Consider the following 25332-nt stretch of genomic DNA (forward strand, 5'->3'; position numbering starts at 1 on the left):
ATTCACAGTCTGGTCTATTTAGAAGGAACAACAGAATCACTTAATCCAAGTTCCTCATTTTCCCCTGAAAACTGAGACCGGAGTGAAATGACTTGCTCAAAGACCCAAAGGAGTGAGTAGCAATGATGGTGCTCACAGTGATAAGATCAGAGTCTTGCATGGCACTCACTCTGGGCAGAACATATAGGTAGGTGGCAGCAAGTAGACCAAGTGAGTCATCTGTTTGGCAGAGAAACTGAAGTAGATGCTCATTTCAGCATTGCCAGATGCAATGAGGGCTGGTAGAAGTATGGGAAGCACACAGAGGAAAGGATAGACAGACCTCTCTGACTGGAGTGCCACCTTGTGGCAAAGGGCTTCAGGGCCAGAGCATCAGAAAGCTGTACAGAAGCCCCCCAAAAAGAGTGCATGGGGAGGAGAGGCAAGGCTGCTGAGGATGGATATGCCTGTTCTCCAATCCCAGGTGTGCACCTGGGCCTGACATTTGGCGTTCATGCATTCAACCGAGACACCACAGTCCCCAGGGTCAGGAGCAGATGTGGCCTCAAGCTAGCTCTTAGATTAAGCTGGGACCACAATAAGGAGGGAAAAAAGCAACACTGGCTCCCAACCATGTGCCAAGCTCAAACTAGGACACCACCTCTCTGTGTGTCACAGCAACCCTGCAGAATAAGCGTTATTTGAGAGAGAATAAGTAAGTTGTTCAAGACCACATAACTACCAACCACATGAACCAGAATCTGAACTTCAATCTACTCCAAAGTCGATGTCTTTTCTATGACCTTGGGCTCGTTTTCCCAGATGACATCCAAGGTCACAGAGTTCATTAGCAATCTGGTTTAACCCTGGCCATTGAAAACCAAGGCATTCTGGGGACCTTATGTATCCCCAGAACCAAGGTCACTATGAAGTGCAATTCACATGGTGCATACCTGTGCCATGCAAGCCTTAGAATGAACCACCTGTCTTTGTCTTCCTTTCTTGAGTTCTGTGTGGAGGACACTGATCTGATTGAGGGTGACCCATAATGAGGAGTGAAGAAGGATATGGCAGACAAAGGGAACGTTGTGAATGGGGTCTGGAAAATGAGACTCAGAAACTGGAACAATTCTGCTGGAAAACAAAGATGAAAAGGGATTAATCATGGGTTTTAACTCCAGGGAGAGCAATTTAGAAAAGAGTGGCAGTGAGCTAATTCTCTGTGGAAGAGAAGACCGGAGATGCCTGTAAACACAGGGGAATCAGGTCTGCCTTAGCAAAGTGCACCTAAGCAGTGACCTGTTTGACCTTGAGAGCAGCAGAGGTTGAGAACACAGAGCTGTTGACCACACTGCCTGGGTCAAGGTAAGAAATGGAACCAGCAGGACTTCCTCAGGGTCAGTAGAAAATTACATGGTAATAGGAAGGGTGTGAGTTAAAGGAGGGGGCACTGAGGAGTCTGAAGTGGTTATTGGATCCAAGATGATGGCCCCAGCTGGGGCCAGGGACTAGGCATGCATGAGATTATGGAAGCCTTGAGTTATCAGTGGGGCTGCCCACCAGACACCTAGGAAGGGAGTAAGGCAGTAAAGAAATAAGTCCCTCAGTAACGGTGGTAAAACCTAGTAAGGAAGACCTTCATGAGGACTGTGAAGATTGAAGCCAGAACCACTGCAATGTGACTTGCCGTGGGGGAAGAGATCAGGTCAGTGGATGGAAACTGCTAAGAGAAAACATCAGGAGTGAGGTGGACTCCAGCTAAATTGATCTAGTGAACACCGTGCATTACCTAGGGGGTGGAGGAAGATGAGGATGAGGACACTGAAGGTGATCAGACAACAAGGGTGCAGGGCTCTTGCTACACCCACTTAAGCAGGGTTCTTTGTTGAAAACGGATTTTGTAGGAGAATGCACAGGTGGGCCTTAGGGAAGGTTTGGGTCCCTCAGCAGGGAGCTGAATGCTGGGTACAACTTTCACAAATATCCAGAGTAGCCTTCACCCTGGATCCCTCTGGACTGCTGCAGAGAGAGAAAGAGAGGCAAATGCTCAGGCTGCAGGGAGCTGGGTGGCTCCAGGGGTAGAAGTTTCCAGAACCCCTAGAAAGTACTCATGACAAGAGAATATCAGCATTGAATTCATCACCCCAGAGACCCAGCCCAGCCCCTCACCACTCTTCCATACCCATCCTGGATCTGACCGCAGAGTCAGACACTGACTAGCAAGCTAGGGGAGGGAGGAGAGAAATGGAGAATTCAGCCTTCTACCTCTTGCTCTAGATCTTTCCACTGTAGGGTCCTGGCCCCACGTAGACTTGGAAGGAGAGGGATGGGGAGATGGAAGATTTGTCATTCCATTCATTCAGTCAGGTTGGTTTGGGTTGTTATAACTGTGGTCCTGGGATAGGACCCTGTTTATAGAAAGGAACAGAAAGACCTGGACTTCTGTAGTGGGGCATGGGAACAGACCTCCCCCCCCCAGGCTAAATTTTAAAGAAATGTAGGAGATAAACATGGAGATTGTATTTTAATGACATAAACAACTGTGCTACTTTAACATCAAGTTACACTTGTGAAGCACTTGTCATGGAACCCAGCACATGGAGGACACTCTAACCACCATCCTAGGTAGAGCCTAAGGATGAAGGGGTTCAAGGAGATCCCCACTTCATCTCCCAAGAGCCTTGTGCCTCATCACCACCTTCTTGCACCTGCTGTCACTGAGAGCAGCTGCCTCCGGAGCCCCCATCCTGCTGATGACTGGAATGGCCCAGACAGCATCAAAACCCCTGCTCCATTTGTCTGGGAGCCATGAGTCTCTGGGACGTTCTTTAATAAGAACTTGACTCTGGGTAAGATCAATGGTGCCAACTCTACTTAAAATAATTTTGCTGTCTCATCACAGCCCGGGAGGGTAGTATTTATGGAAAGGATTGAAGTCACCTATAGCCTGGAAGAAATATGTAGAAATCACATTTAAAATGAACCCGTGCAGATTAAAGAGCAAGTTATTGCAAGACCCATTCCCCTTTGCATGAAATAACAGTGTGTAAGAAGCCTCTTCCACTCCCATCCGGTCTTCCAAGAGATGCATATGGAACGGTGCTGTCCAGGGCTGTCTCCGTCCTCATTCACTGTAATGAGAAATGGATGCTGAGTCCTCTGCAAATGTTGGGACCAAAGCCGAGGCACACCATGGGGGTCACTGAGGATTCTTGGTCCTGATCCTCCTTCCCTTTTTGAACTTAGTCACTTTGTAAATGGTCACCATTTTTATAGCTGTATATGGGTGGCTGTGGGCTGACACCACTTGGCACAAGTGGCCAAGGATTCCATGTGCATATCCAGGCCTCAAAGGTGACCCTTGGTTCAGAAGTCCTTTCAGGTCTAAATGTGCTTCCTTTTCCCCTTGGCTGTCTCCTTTTCCTTTCTTAGGAAATTAAACAGGCCAAGTACTGGGCTTGGTGCCTGTGGCTTTCTTCCTCCCCATTAGAGATGCCTCAGCCAGCATTTGCCTGACAGTGGGAGCTTATTTGTAATTAGCTGGGTGAGAACAAAGCGAATAGGCCCTGACAGGCGTAACCCTTTTGAACTGCACTGTAGGTGAACATCATTGCTTTGCAGTTAAATGCCTCTTAAATGGGACACCTTGTAGGGGCCAGCTGGAAAGAGGAAAGTTCTTCTCGCCTACCTATAGACGGTCTGGACACTCCCCTGGACAAGAGAAAGAGTGGACACCATAACTTTGTAGGGTCTGATGGTTGTGCATGGCCTCTGTGCCCCTGTGATGCCTATACTCAGAGTCAACCTGGAAGGCAGTTGTGCTGGGGGAGAGGTGGAGATCCCAGGAAGGCCGGAGGCTCCCCTTGGTGCCCCAGGCCAGTCCTGGCACTCTCTGAGTGGCTTGGCTGCCTCTTTTTCAAAGCCACCCTTGCCAATTGTCTCAGGAGGCCTTTGAGGAGTCATTGACTTGTGCATGGAAGATGCCATGTGCGTGGGGCTGCCACCTTCCCTGACTCTGTTCCCTCTCACACCTCTGTCATTGGTACCATGCTGAGCAGAGTGGCCTTCTGCAGAGGCAAAGCTGCTTGGCCCAGTGGCCCAGCCCCTGGTAGAGTGACAAAGCTACCTCCTTCTCCCCACAGGAGAGTACCTGGCCATATCTGTTTGGAGTGATTATCTTCCCTGCCGTCGTCCAGCTGGTGAGCCTGCCCTTTCTCCCCGAGAGCCCACACTACCTGCTCTTTGAGAAGCAAGACGAGGCAGGAGCCGTGAAAGGTAGGGGCCCCTTCGCTTTGTCACTCAGCTCCAGCCTGGATGCAGTCAGCTCTGCAAGGCTGCAGCATTGTTTGGCCGAGTCCTTCTCATGCCGCTGTCTGTCTGATTCTCTCTCTGACTCCAGTTCCATCATCAGAGCACTTGTGATTGCACTGGACCCACTCTGATTAGCAACCCCCATTCCACCTGTGGCCTTAATTCCTTTGTAATGTGCGATCGTTAATCTTGATTGTCAACTTGATTGGATTAAGAGATACTGGCAGACCAGTGATCTCACACCTCTGGGAGTGTTTTTGAGGGTGTTTCCTGAGAGGATTAGATAATGAGAATTTTGACCTAATGAATGGTTTCATCCATGGATGGATTTAAATGTGAATAGACTTTTGGAGGGTGGTGGACCTGTCGAAGGCAGAGCCTGGTTGAGGAAGTAGGTCACAGGGAGTGTGTCTTTGGTGGCTGTATGTTGGTCCTGGCCCATTCTGGTCACTGCTATACTCTGCTTCATGTCCGCCATGATAAGAACTGATCCTCCATGCCTTCCCACCTTGATGGACTGCAACCTAAAACCATGCGTGAAAACAAATTTTTCCTCCCTTAAATTGTTTCTGTCAGGAATTTTGTCACAGTGACAAATTCAGACTAATTCATTATGCAATTTAACATACTCACGGGCTCTGAGAATTAAGAAGTGAGTCCCTTTTAGAGTGGAGAGGGTGGAGGTCGTTATTCCACCTCCCACACTAGCACACAAGAAGAACTCCAGCAGCGGAAGCTGTTCTGAGAGCAGGGAGACTCACTGAGATCTCCTAGCCTTATCCCTTGTTTACAAGGTAAAGTTCACGGCTCAGGGAGGCGTGGGTGCTGGGACCCAGGAAGCTAGAGCTCTGCTCTGCACCACTCATCTGGCCCATCCCAGGGACTATGGCAAGGAGGACAGACACCTGTGTCTATCAGTGTGCACGAGAGCAGATACCACCCTGAGCACTGGACACTTAGTTGACTGCTCCAGGCTTTTTATTTTTCCTTCAACTGCTCTGTCCCATCTTTCATGCCCTAAAGTGACTGATCCCCTGAGGCATTGTCTGATTGCAATCAAGAAGGATCCTCACTGTCTCTGGAGGAAGGTTCTGGCCTGTCAGTGGCCTGGGACTTGTACTGAAAGAGCCTTCAGTACAGTCTAGCCTGCCTTGGCCATGAGTAGGCAAGGGCACAGGGTGCCAAAGAGCGGTGATCCAGTCAACTGGTGGCAGAGCTTGGGTTAACTGTGGGGCTTTTGAGCCCAGTTAGCACTCTAACTGTCCCTTGGATGGGGATCAGGACACCCCAATATTTTTAACTGTCCCCTCAAAAAATGGTACAAATTTCCTACTTCTTATTTTATAGATGAAGAGACTAAGTCTCAGAGAGGTTAAGTCGAGGTCATAGAGCTAGTGCATTGGTTAACATTCATTTGGGGAAATCAGGCAATCATTTATTTCAAATGAAGAGTCCCTGAATGCAGGAAAATGGTTACAGAGATACCAGAGTGGTTTGGAGGACAAAGAGAAATCAGGTAGGGTCACCTTGGAGCCCTAAGCTCACCCTCCTCTCGAGCACTGCTAGAATCCTGACTACAGCCACTGGAGCTGCTGTCACCAAACTGGTCAATGCTTTGTCACTAATAATGCCAGAGCTACAGTCTCTGAGGGTATACAGCCATCACCCCCCCTCCCCGCTAAGGATCTGACTAGAAAGCATCCCCGTCCTCCTGCCTGCAGGCTCACCTCAGGGCCTCCCAGTGGTGAGATCCACCCAGAATCCTCCAGCTCCAGAACCAGGAAATGTGGTTTGCAGGCTTCTCACCCCAGTGATGCAACAGAGTCTAAAAGGCAGCTGCAGGACAAGTCCCCTGGGCCAAAGCTGACACCACTAGGAAATGGGCGCCTGCTCTGGTCACACTTCATCTCAGTGGCTTTGCACTGGCTCCTTCCACCTGGGAGACTCTCCCCACAGGTGTCTGCCTAGCACAGCTCATGCCTCCCTTGCCTCATTTGGCTCCCTGCTGAGATGGCATCTCCCCAAAACATCTCCCCCATCTGCAGTAGCTCAAACTACTCTTTGTCCACCATCTCCTGCCCTGACAGTTTTCCTCGGAGCACTTATTGCCACCTGAAATGCAGTGTATATGTGTCACTCGGTTCAGGGTCTCTCCCCCACTAGCACGAAATGCTCCATGAGGGCAGCGACTTCCCTGTTCTGCTTCTTGCTGGAATCCCAGCACCTAGAGTAGTGCCTGACAGACAGCTTTTACTTACTAAGTCACTGTCAAAGTAAAGAAAAGCGGTTTACCTATCACCCAAGTCCACATGTGGCCCATGGAGACTGCTGCTTCTTCAAGCTGTGCAGAGCGTGGTGGAGCTGTTCATGGCTGTTCATGCTTGGTGTGGCAAGAAACATGGAATGGTTTCAACTAGAGGAGAAGAAGGCTGAGAAACAGAAATGGGGAGTGCTATTGAGCAGACCAGCCACCTCTTCTAGGGAGATGTTTCAGGTGATTGTTTTGGACCTTCTGATGTTTCTGTCTGGATAGTTTCTACCCCTGAACCTGAGAGGTCTTCCTCAGAGTAGATATTGCAAATCAAAGCAAAGAATGGATAGATGACTGCTAGCTAGCTAGACAGACAGATAGATGGTTGATAGATGGATGAGTAGAAGATAGATAAATGGATAGATGATTTAAAAACAGATGACAGGATGGATAGATGATAGATGGGTGAATAGATAGATGATAAATAGGTGATTTACAAGTAGAGTAGATGAGTGGATGGGTAGATGATAGATAGATAGATAGATAGATAGGAGCTGAATTTGTTCCATCAGCCTCACTGTCCTCCAGGTTCTTTCCATCGTTCTTTTGAGGTGTGAGGAAAGAGATCAAACACCACCCATTACTCTCCCTGGAGATCTGGGATGTGTTTCCTCACCTCCCTGAAGCACTCACAATGCAGAGAGGAGGGCTGGCGGATAACAAGTTCTATGAGGTACATGGCATAGAACCTGGCACACAGGAGATTCACAGTAAATGCTAGGCTCCTGTCCCCTGCTGATGTCCTCTGTCCCTGTTCCCTCTTGACAAAAGCAACTCTGATTCCCTGACAGCCCCTGTCCCAGCCCAGGAGTTAAATATGCTGCCCAGGGGGTTCTATCCAGTTGAGGATGTAAATTTTCATTCTTTGTCAAGGTTTTTGGAGTGAGTGATGAGAGTATGGCCAGGAATATGAACGAGGAGTGAGGCATGGGAAGGCTTCTCACGTTGAAGTAGAAGACAGGGGTGGGGAGCATGGGCCAGGAGAGGCCCAGGTGGACCACTGTTAAATGACTTGGACAGTCTGGAGCGTGGACCCTGAGAGTGCTGGTTTCCATAAACTGGCATCTTCCTTAGAGGAGCTCCTCCTAGCTGCAAGTCCCTGATGCTCTTTCCTGTCTGCAAGGGGACACTCATTCCTCATGGGGAGTTGGTTCCTGTGCATCGTGGCTCCTGCCTATGGTCCTCGTTCTGAGAACCTAAGGGCAAGATCAGCAAGTGCAGTCTCCCCACGCCCAGGCTGCCCTCCAGAGATCCCCTTCTCCAGAACATCAGCAAATATGGGTCAGGCTCTGTTACCTCCATCCAACACGGTTTGAATGCCTGTTGTATGCATGACCCTGGGTAAGACCCAGCTTCTGTGGAGAAATGGCCCAAGCCTCACAATGGGCCAAGCACTTCCCAGAGCTGATAGGACTGGGTGAAGACAGAGCCACCACCACAGGTGGCTGTAACCCCTGCAGCAGTGCAGTGCACCCCCAACACTTGCACCTTCAGTTTCCTGGCCTTTTGTGAGTGATCGCCCTGCCCGCCCCCCACCCCAAGACAGACCCAGGCCCTCACCTAAAGATGGGGAGGAAGGGAATGGGAACAGGAGCTAATTCCAGAAAATCCCCTGTGTGCTTCCAACATACAATGACATCCATGTTAAGATTACAACACAGACATTTGCCTCACTCATGTCTTTCAGGGAAATTGAGAGAGCGAGAGAAGACAGTGGGGAGAAAGGAAGGTAAACAGCATTCAAAGTTCTAAGGGTCCTGGATCTAAGTTCCTGTCAGGGACCAAATGTGTGTACCCCACTAAACTCCTATGCTGAGGTCCTATCCTCCAGGGAGATAGTGTTTCGAGGCAGAGCCTTTGGGGGTAATTAGGTTACAGGGGATCATGAGGGTGGAGCCCAAGGTAGGATTAGCGTCTTTAGAAGGATAAGGATACTCTCTCTCTCTCTCTCTACCATGTGAGGACAGACAGACACTATCTGCTGGCCAGGAAGGAGGCCTTCCCCAGGGAACTGAGCCTGGTGACACCCTCAACTCAGACTTTCAGCCTCCAGACTGTGAGGAATACACTTAATACCAGGCGATGCCCATGGCTTCTTCTGCTGTTCCCTGCACCTTCTCTGATCTCAGCCCATTGTGAGAGACCACACATGTGAGGAGAGAGGTGGCTGACACTTTCCCAGTTCCAGCACACCACATGTGTTCCCTGTGGCTGGGAGGCCACCCAGCCTGGCTGCAGTGCAGTGCAGATGTGCGGGGAGTTACTGTCTCTCAGGTCAAGGACTGGGAGAGAAGTACCCCAGCCTCCCCTGTGGGGCCACTGTAGGAACCATTCATTCCTCCAGGAGCCACTCAGAAATTTAACAAAGCGGACCCCCTTTACCCCAAAGTCTTCCCATTGCTCACCTTCCCTCACCACACCTGCAAACTGCCTCTGACCAGTCCTTGTCCCAGGCTCTGCTCCCAGGGCACCTGTTCTCCTGAGGATGAGTCTCTTCCACCTTCCACCTGCAGAATGGGAACACTGACTATGCCAGTTCAGGGGGTGGTCACAGAGAATGAGATAAGTAAGAGCGTTGAAGCTGTCAGAACAACACCCAGCAGAGAGAGAGAGCAAGTGTTAGCCAAGGTCATTTCAACCTGGCCATGTTGATGAGAGCTCAGCTGAATCTCACAGAACAACATAGATGGGAGAAAGCAGCAAGGCTGCCACACCAAGTGCACTTGACATTCAACCTGCCACCCATCCACCAGGATGAAATGTTTCAGGCAGATGAAATTGCAGCCAGTACATTTCCATCTTCCCTGGTGTCAATCACCTGTTCTGACAAATTAATCAGAAGATGTTGACTTTATATTTTGGCACCTATAATTTTGCAAAACCCACTGAGACTGCAATATTATTAAATAGGAATATTTTAAACCTCTTTTCGAGTTTTTTTTTTTTTTAGAGTGCAGATTTGAGCTTTGGTTGGTGATCTATGAATATGACTTTGGCTACCAAACCACATGGTGATAGAAACATTTCCAAATAGTTCCTCTTCATGGCTCATTAAAACGTCATCTTTCCCTTGAGGAGATCGATTAGTTACACCTTAAGTTTCAAAATACCTAGGCAGCTTGCTGCAATGACCACGGGGGCTAGCAGCCTTCTTGTACCTGGAAAGAGGTGACACTCTACTACTGTCCCCTCTCGGTCTGTGCTGCTGCTCTTAGTTTTATCTTTAATTTATGGTTTCTTTAGAGGATTCTTCATAAACAACCTGTACATTTGTCATGGTTACTGAAATTAAAACCAAACACTACTATTCCCAAATTTGCTAACCAGTAAATTGTACAAGTAAACTGCAATACTTCATTCTATAATGAGAGCCAAGAAAGATGAAGAGCTCTCTGCCAGCTCCTCCACATTACTGGGACCCCTTCACATGGGCAGTGCAAAGGCTTCCAGGCCAGTCATAATAAAATATTATAAAATTATAAATGGGACTCCAATATCTCCTGCACCCCTTTTTCATGCCCACTTAGGCACCCACAGCTATTGGTAATAAAAAAGGCACTAAACCTGCCTTAAAAGCCCATTGATTTCCTCCTCTTAAATCCCCAGAGCAGTTGAAAATAAATGCCTCTGTAAAACCTCCTATTTTTAGAAGCACGAGTCCTGCACTGAGCAAATAATGGAGCTCCATGCTCTCAGCACAGGATCACAAAAGACCACACATCCATGTGACATCCTTTGGCTGCCTTGTCTCAAGCCTCTCCAGGTCACGGGAAAGAAGCCTCCAGACTGCTCTGTGCTTTGCTCAGGCAGGAGGTGATGAAGCATGGGTGCTGTCATAAAGAAGTGACCCAACATAAGTTGACTCTGGCACAAGTGTCTGAAGATGACAAGTCCAAAATCAAGGTCCAGAGGGACCCTGCTCTCTCTCCTAGCTGCTGCTGGTGGCTGGCCATCCTCAGAGCTCCTTGGCTTGCGACTGCATCACTCCACCTCTGCCTCTATCAGCATGTGCTTGTCTTCTCTGTGATTCTCTTCTTCCTATGCCACCCAGCATGACCTCGTGTCCTCATCTTAATTTGATTCTTCGTTACGCTGGCAGACCATCTCCAAAGAAGGCCACATGCAAGGTACCAGGTGTTAGGACTGCAGCATATGTTCATAGGGGCATAATTTAACACACTTTAGAAGGTTATAGCATTTTGTACCCACTGTCCAGCTAAAGGGAAAAGAGAAGAATGAAGGGAAGAGGAAGAAGGCAGCAAGTCCCTACTGTAATCGTTAGCATATTTTAGTGTTCTTTGCTCACTAGGAGCCATGTAGTATTCTAGTGATGTTGTGTGTGCTAACACTAAATACCGGTGGCAACACCAATGATATTATGTCTACTTAATAGATGAGGAAACTGAGACACAGAAATGTTAAGTAACTCACCTGGCATCAAATTAGGTGGAAAGTGGTAACACTGGGATTTGAACCCAGAGAGTGTACTCATGAGTCAGTCTCTTCGCCTCTACGTCATACTGTTGCACACAGGTGAGCTGACCTTGTGAGCATTAGTTCACTAAGTTGTCCTGAGGAAGGAAGAAGGGGAAGCTACAGTGACTTGCCAAGGTCACCGCTGATAGGCAGCAGATCAGATTGAATCCAGCTCAGTCTGTCTCCACAGCCCTTCCCCTTTCCTCTTGACCTTTCAACTCTCCATGTTTTTACTGCAGGGCACCATACATCACTGGGTGTTTGAGGTCATGAACTGGGTTGTGACCACCTTTTGGGTCTCTGAGTCTGTGAGGCACAAACACCTTCCAGACTTCTACCTCTTCATTGGTGTGGGGCACTTCAGGGCTGTAAGTGTGACCTGGTCAAGAACACCCACCCTTCTTTATGGTCCATTTTGGGCATGAAGCTTGGGCTGGTGGAATTCAGGAGCCCAGCAATCCATGATAGAGAAAGAAAGAAACCCCAAGGGACATGCCATCAAGAGAATCTGTGTGCCCCCAAATTCCTGTGTTATAGCCCACGGCCCCGGTGTGAGTGTGCCTGGAGATGGCCATCTGAGGAAGTAATTGGATTAAATAAATGGGGTCCTGTGGGTGGGGCCTCAACTACAGAGCTGGTACTTTATGAAAAGAAAAAAATACCAGAGCTCTCTCTGCCATGTGAGGATGCAGGGAGAAGGCAGCATCTCCTTCCTGCTAGCCTGAAAGTGTCCTCTAACCCCCACTGAATTCAGCCAGCACCTTGATCTTGGACCCTAGCCTCCAGGCTGTGGGAAAACAATGTCTGTTATCCAAGCCCCAGTCTGTGGTTTTCTGTTACAGCAGCCAGAACCGACTGCAGCAGGATTGTTCTGCCTTTAGCTCTTAACCTGTGTCCCCAGCAGGTATGCCAACCCATCTCCAAAGCCCAGGGCCTTGCTGGCTCTGGCCAGGAAAGGTATGAAAGATGGGTACATTGGAAACTCATGGTCTGTGCTGTCCAGCTAGCACCTGTCACCTGAACCACCACTCTGGTGTCCTGCATTCCAAGGCATTTTTGAAAGTCAAGTGAACCTTTAGGGCACACCTAACTGTTGCTCCAGCTAGCACAGGCATGCACTGAGCACTTTGCAGGGCTGACCACCACTCCAGTTCTAAGTCACCTACCTACCTGGTCCTCATACTGGGAGGTCCAGGGCAGACAATCTAAACAATTCACCCTAGTGGACACAGTGAGGATAGAGCACAGTGGGGCCCCACCAGCAGCCTGGATCCAGAGCCATGCTTAAAGTTTGGCTGGCAGCTGCTTGAGAGACCCCACATCTGCCCTTGCACCATGTGTACCATGATGGCTGTCATACCTCCTGGTAGGGTTACTCATCCCTGCAAGGGGGACAGCATGAGTGTCTTTCTGTGGCAAGCCAGGCTCTGGGCTGCTGCTCTGTGTCCCCTGCACATGGGACAGTCATATGCCCTGGAGATGCCAGTGACTTCTGCCCCACTTTGCAGATGGGCACTCCAAGGTCAGAGAGAGCAGGTGCTTTCCCCCACCATTATGCAAACTGAGTGACCAACTGAGAAGCTTCCTATCTTAACAGTTGCATCTTAGTTTCTTGTGGCCATGGCAACAGACTAATGGCTTAAAAAAAAATTATTATCTTACAGTTCTGGAGGTCAGACATCCAAAATGGATCTTCTAGAGCTAGACTCAAAGTGTGATCAGGGTTACTTCCTGCTGGAAGCACTACAAGAATCAATTCCTTGGCTTTTCTGGCCTCTAGAGGCTGCCTGTGTTCCTTGGCTCATGATCCCTTTCCCCATCCTCAAAGTGCTTCCCTTCAACCTCAGCCTCCGCGATCATCTCCTCTCTGGTTCCAATCCTCTTCTAAGGATATTTGTGATTTTATAAGATAATCAAGGATCATTGCCCCATCTCACAATCTCTGACTCAATCACATCTGCCAAGTCCCTTTGGCCATGTCAGGTGACACATTCACTGGTTCTACAGATTGGGTAGACTTTCTGGGGGTCATCTTCTGTCTGGTACAGGCTCTTTCTGCTTCTCAAGGTGCCTCCTACAAGGCAAAATGGGGAGTAGCCTAGAGTTGTTTGCCTTCTCAGTGCTCAGTGCTCCCTGTAACGTCTTCTTCCAGGTCCTAGGATATCTTTGGTTCATCCTGTCACATATACCACATAGTATTTGAATGGCATTTCTCCATGTTCTTCTGTAGCTGCTTCAGCAAATATATTTAGGAAATGTGGACTGAAACTAAAGTACTCACATATTTTTGCTGCAGGACTTGTTCAGAAATTTATTATTCTGATGTTTGAACCATCAAGGAGTGGAGTATGCAGTGATATTAAACGTCTTTGATCACACCTTTCCCGAGATTGTTTCCATGCCACAAAGTGCACATAGGAAATGTGAGGTCATTGTGCCATGGGGACAGTACCTATGCAGGCTCTAGCTTTTGTTCCTCCATCCCCTACAAGCACAACACAGTGCTTAGAACATAGTGGGTGCTCAGTAAGGATGTGCTGGGCGCTGACTTTGAATGGAACCATGATTTCTGCCAATTAGCTCCAAGTCTCTCCCTTTTGCAGGCTATTGCTTCTTCCCAAGGGATGTGTGGGCCTGAGAACTTGAACTTGCTGACAGCTATCATCAGGCAAGGGAACTGTCAGTCACTCAGACCTCCCAGGAGAGGGCCTGGCCTGGCCACAGGAGTGTGGCCTCCAGGGAAGGGAAAGCATTCGAATTTTCCACAAGAGGCCTCAGACAGGAAGCCCCTCACTTTCTTCCTACCCCCAGAGCACTGTCTTGAGCATCTGTCTCCCTCAGAGCCAGGTCCTCCCAGCACTGGTGAGCAACCCCAGGGCCCGAGGCATAGGTTCTCCAGGCCAGTGACTCTCAGAGGCACACAGCTCATTCTTCATCCTCACTCAGCCTGCATGGGGCTGCCCCCTAATGCATCAGAGTCTGTCACTGCGGGGAGCCTGCCACTGGAAACAAGGGCTCTGAGAAAGTGGAGGGGAAGAGCCCCAGCTGATGGGACTGCTCTACTGATTTCACTTTGTGGACATTTTACATAATTTTTCTCTGTCCCTGCTGGCTCTGCTGCCGACACCCACTTCTGTATTTGTAACATGCCCCTCCTTCCCTGTCACCCTGAGTCTCCGTTGTCATTCTGTCATCCAGACATACCAACAGAACACATACTTATGTCAGGTTCTACAGAAAAGAAGTGATAGAGCTTATTATTTTTTACTTGACACCCACATATATCAACGCTGTAAGTGTAGTGATTTTATTCCTCCCAACAACCCCATAGGAGGCTTTATGATCACGGTTTTGTGGAAGAAGGATCACAGCACAGAGAACAGGTAGCTAGATAGCCCTGCTGGATGTGATGCCCAGGCTGATCTCGCCCCAAAGCCTACATCTGTGTCACTGCATCCCTTAAGTGGTTCCTTCTTTAGGACACTCACAGGGGAGAGCATCGCAGGAGTGTGGACAGGACATCCCAGCCAAGTGCCTAAAAGGGGAAGACACCTGTGTAAGAGAGGCCAGATGAGAGCAGGACAGTGACCAACCACGACCAGAGCAGGGAAGCCTTCTGGAAGACGTGTCTGCTGAGCACATCTTCAGAAAAGAATGTTCCAGACAGGCAGCAAAGTGTCAGGGTATCCAGAAAGGACAACCATGTGCCAGGCACAGAGGCCACTCTGTGGGGTGTATCTGGGGTGGGGGGAGGGGTTTCTCCAGCATGGTAGCAGGGCGGATAGGGAAGTGTGGGCCACCGCTCTGCATAGCAGATGAGAACTTGGGCTGGATCCTGCAGCAAAGGCTACTGTGCAGGAAGCACGCAATCATCTCAGAGGAGGGAGGCTGGTGACAAATGTCCCCAAGGAGATGCTGAGGCCTGAGCTAAGGTAGCCCTGGGCTCCGGCAGGGAGGAGCTCACAGCACAGGTGCTGAAGAGCTCATAAAACTTAGAATCTAGATTAGACAAAAGCAATGGGGAGGTTGATACCATGGGACCACAAGGCATCTAGTTTAGGTGACTTCGTGATTGTCATTGGGTGGCCCCAAAGCCTGAATCCAGGTTCTGAGGATGGATGGGTAGTTTACCTGGGAGGAGATACCAGGAAGCTCCATCTCCCCAGCTAGAAAAGGGAAGTTGGAGACTGAGGTTCGTCACCAACAGGTTTCAGCTCTGGTGATCAGCGCATCACTACCAGGACACCTCTAGGAAACAGCAGAGAATGTGCATGTGTCATGAGGAAGCCAGGTTTTCCTCTGCTCACCTTTGTTCTACCCATAGTAGAGGGCTGTTTCTGGGGTGCTCATGGCTGGGAGCTGAGCACTTTCACATGAGGATAAAGGCATAGAGAGAGAGGTGCAGGGGACTGCTATAGCCACACAGGGAACAGATGTGACAAGCAGCAGGTTGTCTGTGTCTCTTTGGTGTAAGTGAATGAGGCTGAGAGCTTCCTGGCAGTCAAGGTGAAAAGAGAGGGAAAAGGCTATAAATTATTCCTTGTTTTGAAATGGAAACTATGTATATCAGGCAGGAAAGAGATATAGTTCCCTGCCCCCAAACGCTACAATTATTTTAGGAGATGGATGTAAGAAATATGAGGACTACAGTGGTTTTGTGCCTGATGCAGAAATGTTACTCATTCAGCTACTTTTCTCCTATCCCTTAATCAGTGCTGGCAAAGCATTAAATCACTGCCTTCAAAGAGACACTCGGAAGCAGTTTCAGAGCCGTGCTGTAAACAACACTGCAGAGCCTTCGTGAGCTTGCTCGCTTGGAAAATCTGGAGCAAGCTTAACAGCTTTTTTTTCCTGCTTAAGAAGAGCAATTTCACACACCCCATGGTGCAGAGCGGTGTCATTAAGGATTCTGCTGCTGGGTCTGGAATGGACCGTCCACAGGATCCTGCATGATAGCTGCCTTTCCCTGTGGGTGGAAGGATGGCAGAGCACGGAATATTTAAATCCGTGCTCTGAAAGCATATCGGTGACCTGAGAATTAAAATCTCAGGGATGGGATGAGGTAGCCCACCTTGGAGCTTTCCTCCACCAAGGTTTACACAACTAAGGGCTCCATAAATATGAGCATTTCTCAGAGGCTGGGATTTGCAGCATTCCACCTGCAAGTGGCACAAATCACGAGAGTGAGTTTGCTCTTGGAGACTATTCCTACTCGAGGTGTCTATACTCCAGAGGGTCACTGGGAAAGGGCCTTGAAGGTCGTTAGTTCAGTCCTCCTTCTGATGATAGAGTTAACTTTGGAGTGTCCTGGCCAAATGGCAATCGACCTCCCTCTGGACATATCCAATGAGGACAAGCACACAGGCCTAGGTAAACAGGAGGCACTCAATGAATGCTCACTGAAACAGTACTTCCAGAGTGGGAATCTGTGAGCAGGAATTAATGTATGCAATTTCCCAGCAGCCATGAGAGCCAGGAATGAGTACAAAAGATGAACAAGGACTTACCTCCTCCTTGGTAGAGATGGATTTGAACCCTGGACATGCCAGGACAGTCAGGCGACCCGACACGTGTTCTCTCCCAGCAGGTGGGCAACACTAGGCCTCTGTTTTCCCACTTTTAACAAGGACTTTGGACTTTGAAATTTCCAAGGGCCCTTCCCAGGTGTGTGTCTGGGTGGAGGGACCCGTCTGCTGGGGGCTAGCGTTAGCTCCCATTCATGCTAACTGTCTGTGCTGTCCCATTTGCAGCCTTCCAGAAATTCCTGGGCAAAGCAGACGTGGCCCGAGAAGTAGAAGAGGCCCTGGCTGAGAGCCACGTGCAGAAAAACCTCCACCTGGTGTCCACCCTGGAACTGCTGAGGGACCCCTTCGTCCGCTGGCAGCTCATCACCGTGATCATCACCATGGCCTGCTACCAGCTCTGTGGCCTCAACGCGGTGAGTGTGGGGCTCCAGCCGGGCGTCAACACAACAGAGGAACCGAGGGTGGGTGGCTCGGAGTTTAGCTCTCGATGCCCGGATTCAAATTCTAGCTCTGCCAACACCCACATCATAAGCTGATCCTTAGTCTCCTCATCTATGGAATGGGACGACCGATGCGGAAGGAGAGTCCCACAGAGTATCCAGTTCAGCAGCTGGCTCAGTTGTCCCTTGCAAATGTTTCTGTCTGCTGTCGCATTTATTGGTTCCTAGACATACTTGAAAATCACATTTCTCAATAAAACAGAAAGTCATAAATGGGAAAACCCAAGGTGATTTAAATGAAAGAAGTCTTGGCTGGGCTGGCTTCAACTCATGACTTTGGCCTGAGAAAACTTCAAAGCATTTATTTGTTGCTTCTGGGAAACAGACTCTGACCATCTGGGATGGTAAACCCCCCATCCACGCGACAGGGAGTACAGAGCAGGCCGGCCACTTGGCAGGGTACGAAGAGGACAGGCACACCAAAGTGCCCAGACTCCTTAAGATCATGCCTGCAGCTCTGCAGGAACATGGCTGAGCCCGGGGGCCTTCAAAGAGCCAGCCAGCTCATCTGGAGACAGCTACAGGACAAGTCTTCCATTTGACACCCAAAGGGACATAGGCCAGCATGCTGGCTCAGGCCCCAGCTTTCCCCTGGTGCCTTCAACCCATCCCTGAGCCCAAGGAAGAATCAAGCAGTCTCACGCTGCAGGTGTTCCTTACAGCTTGCTTTGGCCACTTCTCTTTGGCAGATGTCATTTTGGTAGACATGGTCTGTCCTTTGAAATGTCTGTAATACTCCCAGGTGCCCTCCAATTCCTCACCTTGTTTCAGCCCCAAAGAGTCCTGCAGGATAGGAGGCACTGGTCCTCGCTTTCTAGGTGAGAAAACGGTGGCTTACAGAGAGCCAGAGGCTTGCTGAAGGCCCTTGCTGGTGGGAGGGAGGGGTCGAATTGATCATTTCACTGTCAAAATCACACTCCTTGGTGCCAGGTACACTGCCCCAGAGGACCCGTCCAGGTCTGGCCAGTGTCTCTAAGCCCCAGGGATCTGCAGTAGGGCAGACTTCTCGGTCTCAGAGCTATCCACTTTTGGGGTTTGGTCATAGAGGCTGCAGGATGTTCAGTGGCCTCCCTGGCCTTTGCCTGCTGGATGCCAGGTGCCCCCAGGTGCTGCAATGTCTACATACTGCCAGATGGCCTTAGAGGCAGAGGGGCCTTTGGCTAAGAACCACATTGCATGCTTCTTGGTACACTTATGCTAAAAAGTGGATAAATGGTTTCCCACGCTTTAGAAACCACGCCCAAGTTGGATTTAACATTTCACTATTTCCAAATTCTTGATCTGTGCTGAATTGTTCTTTTTCCAATACCTTTTATGATAGCTTTCAAATTCCCCTCTATAAAATTAGACCTGTCACTTCCGATTACTCATCTTAGGCAGATGCCTTCCTACCAAGCATCCTGAGTCTCGCACCCACCAGGGTCTGTGTCAGCATCAGCCTGAAGGAGCCTCCTCCTCCTCGATCACCTGTCCCCTGCACTGGAGCAGCTCAGACCCCTCTATGCTGGGGGTCTGTCCTCAAGGATGGAGATCACATGTCATCACCCCCATTATCTCCAGCTCCTACAGCAGCCCATGACACAGGGTAGACACCAGAATGTTTGGGAAGGAAGGGAGTAGGCAGTGAAAACAGGGCATAGAGAGGTGTTTCTATCACATTCTTGGGCTGAAAGTTGGATCAATAGCAATGGTCAAAACTGGTTTTCCCAAACCTTCCAGAAACTTCCAGGATGCCAAGATTCATGGTGGTGCTTTTATCTACCTTGCATTGTCCTTCGTTTCTCTGCATTCCTCCCTGTTTATTTGTTTGTTTCTAGTTTTTTGTGATCCTGGGCATTGAACTCAGGACCTCTCACTTGCTGGGCAAGCACCACTTCAGCTGTGACCCTGCTGAAACTCTTCTGCTCTTTGTTTTTCAGATAGGTTTTGAGTTAACTTTGCCTGAGCTGGCCTTGAACCTGCATCCTCCTATTGCTGCCTCCTAAGCAGCTTGGATGGCAGGCCTGGATTCCTCCCTTCTTGAACACAGAAAGCTGGTCATTCTAACTGCCTGGGACTCAGTTTCCTATTCTGAAAGGTTGGGATGGCAATATTCACACAGCGGATATGAGGATCACATGGAGTTAGGCATGAAGACGTCTCACAGACGAGCACCACTCACCTGTGCTCATCTCTCCAGACCTTGCTGTCATCCGTGAGATGTTTGAGCATTCTTTTTTCTCTCCTCAGACCCATTGCTTCTGATGCCCAGTCTTGGTTGGGAAATGAGACAGTTAAGCTTGTTAGGCATGGATGTAAAACAAGAGCCACGAGGCTCCAGGGATGGGCTGGAGTGGGGGGACATCCATCCCGGGCCTGTCACTTTCCCCATGTCTGGCCCATCTGATCTGTCAGGCCGTCATTAGGAGTTCTGGAGCTCAAAGCATATCTTGCACAAAATTCCTAATTACAATTTCACAAGCGTCTATCAGGAGCTTTTCTTTTGAACAGATTCTTCTGACTCAAATTAGAAGAAGTATGAAGATGTTCTGTTACCCTAGTGAGTGGGCTGTGTCCTGGGGGGAGGGGAGAAAGCTGCACACATGGCCTGTCCATGTGGCTGCCTGCAAATCACTGTCACAAGCTGATTCAGTCAGTGCAGGGGTTGCAGCACTGAACTTGCAGGAGTTGGGACCTTGGACAAATTGTGAAACTGACCTCAGCCTGTTTTCCCAGCTGTAAAGTGGTGGTCAAGGCAGAGGAAAGGAAGGGTTTCCATTACAAAGGTGGTGCCCAAACCTGACAGCTGTCATCTTGTTGAAAGAGCCCAACTTTGAGGCCACTCTTGCCAAGGTCACCAAGATGGCTGGGTTTCTGTTCTATTCACACCCTCTGATTTCCCAGCTGTGTTACCCTGGGTGAGACACTCACCCTCTCTGAGCCTCAATCACTCAGATGTCTGAGTCCAAATGAGACCAGATCAGAAAGGTCATAGCAGTTGGCAAAAGGCTGTGTCAGTGACATTATCTTTTTATCTATAAGAGAAGGACTGGGAGATCCAGCATTCTTAGGCAAGTTTTTATAAGCTAGCGTTTTCTGCCCACTCTTAAAATATGAGTCCTTTCTTTGTATCTTTCTGGAATTTTGTTATAAAAAAAAGGAGATGGGGGCAGAGAAGGAGGCCTCTGCTCAGCACTGCAGAGTACAAGACACCAAGATTCATCGTTCAATTTAATTTTTGCACACACTTGAAGACTAAGAGGCTGGGAGAGTAAGAGGCAAGTCCAAGTTCTCACCATCATAGCATTTTCTGGGGGTGAAACCCCTTCTGCCCGGCTCTCAGCCTCCCCTCCATCCAAACAACAGCAGCTCACAAAGAGGGGCATTCAGTTTCTGTTGCCCTGACCCGGGGCTGAGCCTGAGCCCTGCAGAAGGCGGGGAGTGGGCAGTGTGGGGCATGTAGCTGCGGTGACCATGGTTAGTCCCACTCCAAGAGGCTGGGAGGGTCAGCTCACCCTGCTGCCTCTGTGGTCTGGTTGAAGAGAGGTCTGACAAGAATGAAGGATGACATTTGCCTGGGGCTTTGGATGGGGCAGCTCTGCCGAGGAATAGTCTGGACTGTCAGGCAAGGTCACAAAGCCTAACCTTGTGAGGTAGAAAGGCTCTAGCCTCACATGGCAGAAACTTACACAGGATGGACAGCTTTCTCTCCATACTAGCAGGCCTGCTACAACCCCAGGACCCCAAGTCTCGGTTTGCCCAAGATGCCCTCAACATATGCCTGCTGTCCTGAGATCATTTGTTGGAACTCTCGGATTTACCTAGGTTTGGAGAACAACATGCAATCACTCTGACCAGAGAGGACAGGCTAACTTCTGCTAACTTCCTGCTCTGGGACTGAATAGGTGACTTTTATTCCAAAGCCAGGGCATGAGTCATCGGTGTATAGATTATGCATCCCACAAATCTTGGGTGCATCATTGACATTGGACTCATTAAAGGTTTCTTATGACAATTTTCCAGTGGTTGACAATTAAGAGGCTTGTGGAGCAGAGGCCTTTTCTAATTCTCACAAAGTTGGGGGTTAATCTATTGATTCAAAAGGGCTACTGAAGCTCCAGCAATCACACCCACCATCCTAAAGGAGAAAGGAAGAAGTGCAAAAGGAAAAAACTGGGAGCACACCTAATTGATGAAAAGCTCCTTTCACAACAAAACAAAACAAAGAAATGGCTTCCTGGAAGCCCCACAACATTTCCGCTGGGCACCTGTGTGAACTGTAATGGAGACAGGGAAAACAGGGGGGAAGGGTGAAACCGAGTGGCTGTCACACAGCTCCACCTCATGCTGAGGGTTTAGCAGTGAGGCTCGGAGTACCTTACTCCTGAATTTAATTTAGGAACTGGACTTGGGTTTCCCTGACCCCGTCCCTTCCTTTTCTTTCCCACACTACAGATTTGGTTCTACACCAGCAGCATCTTTGGCAAAGCTGGCATCCCTCAAGCGAATATTCCGTACATCACCCTGAGTACAGGGGGCATCGAGACGCTGGCTTCCATCTTCTCTGTAAGTCACTGAGGGCTGCTGGGGACCCCGATCAGCACTGGAGTGCACCCTTTGTCACCCCATGGTGTCTGGATTTTAGGAGTGAGTCATGCAGCTCTCCCCAGCATGTCACCCACCTACCCGGGTATTCCTTTCCACACTCCTCTTCCTCTTACTACCAACGAATAGCCGCTCTTCTTCCAAGTTCTGGAATCAGACCAAACTGGATTTGAATCCTGGCTCTGGAATTCCTTGGTCGTGTGAGGTTGAACAATGCTCTCAATCCTTGGAATCTCGGTTTCCCTCTTTGTGAGATGTTGGTGTCTGTGCTGTTTGTCACAGCTGGGGGGGGGGAGCTCTACCAACAGAAAGGAGAGAGGGCCACGGGCCCAGAGCACACTCTGACCTTGCTGTGCATTCGTACAGAGCAGACCTCAGTCAACACTAGTGGTGAGCACTGTATCCTCCAAAAGTTTGCTCTGCTTTGGATTCCTGACCACTGTCCACGGGGTGAGGTTGTCCCACCTCTGCTCAGGACCCAGAGGACAAAGCCACACCACAGGGCTCCCACCCCTGAGCTCTGTTCCTCCTGAGCTTCCTGACCCAACTAAGTTATCCAACTTCTCCGTGACTCAGTTTCCCCATTTCTGTGAGGACAGCATCCCTGCTTCATAGTCACGGGTTGAGGACTAAACAAATGAATGGACAACCAGAGATTCAAGCAGAGTCTGGAGGACGACATGCACTCAGCTCAGCAAGCACTGACCCTTCTTGTCCTGGGCGGGTAGGTCGCTGCAATCTGTCACTTGAAGTAAGGCAGGGATGACATCCTTGCAGAAAGCAGGATTTTACAGGCATCCTTGCCATCTCTTGATGGTTGAGGCAGCAAGACCCAGGCCACACAGGGGGGCAGAGCCTGAGGGCATGGGGAAAAATGGCATCATGGGGCTCTCACTGTCCCCACGCCCTGACGGGTCTCCTGCAAGTCAGGTGACTGTCCTGGACTGAAAGAGAAGCAAACTGAGGGAGAGGCTGGGCGAGGATGGGCCAGCCTTGGCCTCCCCGACTCCAGTCACTGCTCTGACTCCCCACTTTGCCTGGCAGACATGTTCAGCGAAAAGCTGATGGTATTTGTTGAGGTCGATGGAAGTCCCAGAAAGAAGGGGGAGAGACTTTGCCTCCCGGGAAGGAAGGGGACCGTTCTAAGCCGAGGCTCAGAGTGGCAGTCCCTGAAGCGTGCTCTTCATAGACCACAGTGGACCTCGGCCACTGGGACCTGGAAGGTTGGGAATGGGTCCTGCGGGGAGCTTCTGCCCACTCCTCCTGAGGGCAGCTGCTGACCTGTGCAGGGTCACATGACCAGTTACCATGGCGCCTGCCTGCAGGAGCTCACAGTCCAGAGATGGTTGACCATGGCCTCAAACAGAATGAGGTCATGCTTTCTAGGGGTGCAGGGGCATGACAGTGTTCATGCCCCTGACTGTTCCACAAGAACCCCCTCCCCAAGAGCACCCCACATATAGGTCACTGTGGAGTTGTAGTGATCTAGAAAGACAGACCTGGAAACAGACAATGACCACATGCAGCATTGAGATAAATTCTCCCATGGGGAGGCCCAGGAGGGCTCCCTGGAGGAGGAGACCAGGAATCAGAAGACTGAAGTTGCTGTTGGACTTAGGGGAAGGAAAGAGAAGTAAACTGCAGCTCACCCCTCTTGTCTTTGAAAGGACCTGAGGTCCAGAGGCATGTAGAATGTAGGACTTTGGATAAAGTCCCTTAGTGGTGGCATTCACCCTAATCCCCAGCCCTTGAGACTAAATGCAGCCTGGTGTCAAAAGTCTGGCACAGAAAGGGCTGGGGAGAAAGCTTGGGCTTAACATCTGAACAACTCTGAATTCAAATCCTACCCACCTGCCAGCTGGTAGTCCTGGGAAAATTGGCCAACATCTCTGACTTTATTTGTTCATCTGCAAAATGGGTGTGACCGTGCCACCTATGGTTGGCAAAAACAATGGCTCCCAAAGATGTCCACCTCCTAATTCCTGGGAGCTGTGTGGTACCTTATGGGGCAAAAAGGAACTGCAGATGGGATTAGGGATCTTGAGGTGGGGAAGGTACCCCCAGATTATCTGGGTGGCTCAGTGGAATCACAGTATCCTTTTGAGTGAAAGAGGGAGTGAGGAGGGTCCAACACCGGGAAGGAATGGGATTGTGGAAGCGGAAGCAGGAGGGAGGCCATTGCTGGCCTGGAAGATGAGGAAAGATGAGACAGAGCCTCCCTGCATCTCCAGAAGGAGCAGCCCGCTAACATGGTGACATTTGCAGTTTGACATGTATTTCGACTTCCGACCTCCAACACCACAAGATGCATTTGCATCCCTTTGAGGCTGAGTGTGTGTTCATTTGTTACAGCACCAACAGGAAACCATCCAGCAGCTAACAGAGTTAGCACTGAAACAAAACTCAAAGTCAGTGAGGGCTACTTGCTCCTTCCCCTAGCAAGTCCCCGACTCTCCAAAGACTGCATGGCCTTCTTTCCATACAAGACCACTTCATCCGGCTCTTTGAAGTCATTGCCTATTGAAAAGGACTTTCCCTTTCTCTTCTTCGTTCTCCTTAGTGGTTTTGACAGATTATTAAAATGACGCCAGGACCTAATAAAACTGAGAAGGGAAAGACGTTTTTGTTCATTTGATCTGCAGTTAATTTTGGTGCCGAGCATCACTGGGCAGTTTGGCGGCTGTATTTAATTGTCACTTTGCAGAACAGCTGGTTTTCCAAATCAGTTTCCATGGTCCAGCGTTGCTTGGCAGGTGAGTGAACTTCCAGCAGGCACCATTCGGGCCACATGGGGCTGAGCATCGCATCAGTGCCACATGGGCTGGGGACCAGGGGGACGGCTGGTTCTGTGAACGCACGGGCTCTGCATTTGCAAGTCACTGGCAGAACTCACAGCTAGTCTGTCATCTTCAAGGCAGCAGGTGTTCGCAATCCTCAGGATCAGACTGTTCTCTGGGGTTCAGTAAAAACAAATCTTCAGTGGGTTCTGCTGTCTACAGTTCCTCCTGCTTCCCAACGAATTCCACAGTTTCAGAATCACAGCGTTCAGCACTCACTGCTGAGCTTCAGGGCACCAGACCCAACACATGTTCGAGGAGAAAGTGGGGAAGACAACAAAGCAAAATGGGGGAGTGTTTGGGCTCTGTGGTCTCCTGGCCCTGCACTTACGAGCTGGGTGACCTTGGGTCAGCTACTTAACCTCTCTGATCCCCATTTTTCTCTAGGGAAGGCAGGGTTGATACTAGATCTGTATCTCAGTTAGTATTATTGTGATGATTAGGCAACAGTTTGCAGTGCTTAGAATACAGCAGATATTTAATAAGTGTTCATTATTCTTATTATTATGGGTCTCTCTAAAATTAATATTTTGAAGCCCTTAGGTCATAATATGACCTGATTTGTAAACAGGGGTGTTGCAGATGTCAATACTTAAGGTTATACAAGAGACAGGACATTTCCATTGTTTAAGCCCCTCTGTTTATGGTGCTTTGTTTCAGCAGCCCTGGCAATCCCAGGAGGCACTCTTTGTTCTTTATTTCCTACAGGATTGCTCCTGATTCTCCCTCCTCTCTGGTCACCTCCTGTAGCTTCCTTGCGTCTGGGACAGCCCCAGGGGCTTCCTCACCAAAGAAAGTGAGGGCTTGGC

The 25332-nt window shown here is 49.6% G+C and overlaps 1 protein-coding gene across 3 annotated transcripts in view; it reads left to right on the forward strand.

Moving 5' to 3' along the window:
• Positions 1-25332, forward strand: part of Slc2a9 (solute carrier family 2 member 9) — a 169004-nt gene that overhangs the window by 110263 nt on the left and 33409 nt on the right. For 2 of the 3 annotated variants that reach the window (XM_074042619.1, XM_020178369.2), the window contains exons 8-10: positions 4122-4254; positions 16828-17015; positions 21537-21647. In XM_074042619.1, coding sequence (XP_073898720.1) covers positions 4122-4254; positions 16828-17015; positions 21537-21647 — 432 coding nt within the window. The remainder of the gene's footprint in view (positions 1-4121; positions 4255-16827; positions 17016-21536; positions 21648-25332) is intronic. The other variant, XM_074042620.1, reaches the window with a different exon arrangement.

The sequence above is a fragment of the Castor canadensis genome, chromosome 9 (genome assembly GCF_047511655.1).
Source record: "Castor canadensis chromosome 9, mCasCan1.hap1v2, whole genome shotgun sequence".
Taxonomy (NCBI): Eukaryota; Metazoa; Chordata; class Mammalia; order Rodentia; family Castoridae; genus Castor; species Castor canadensis.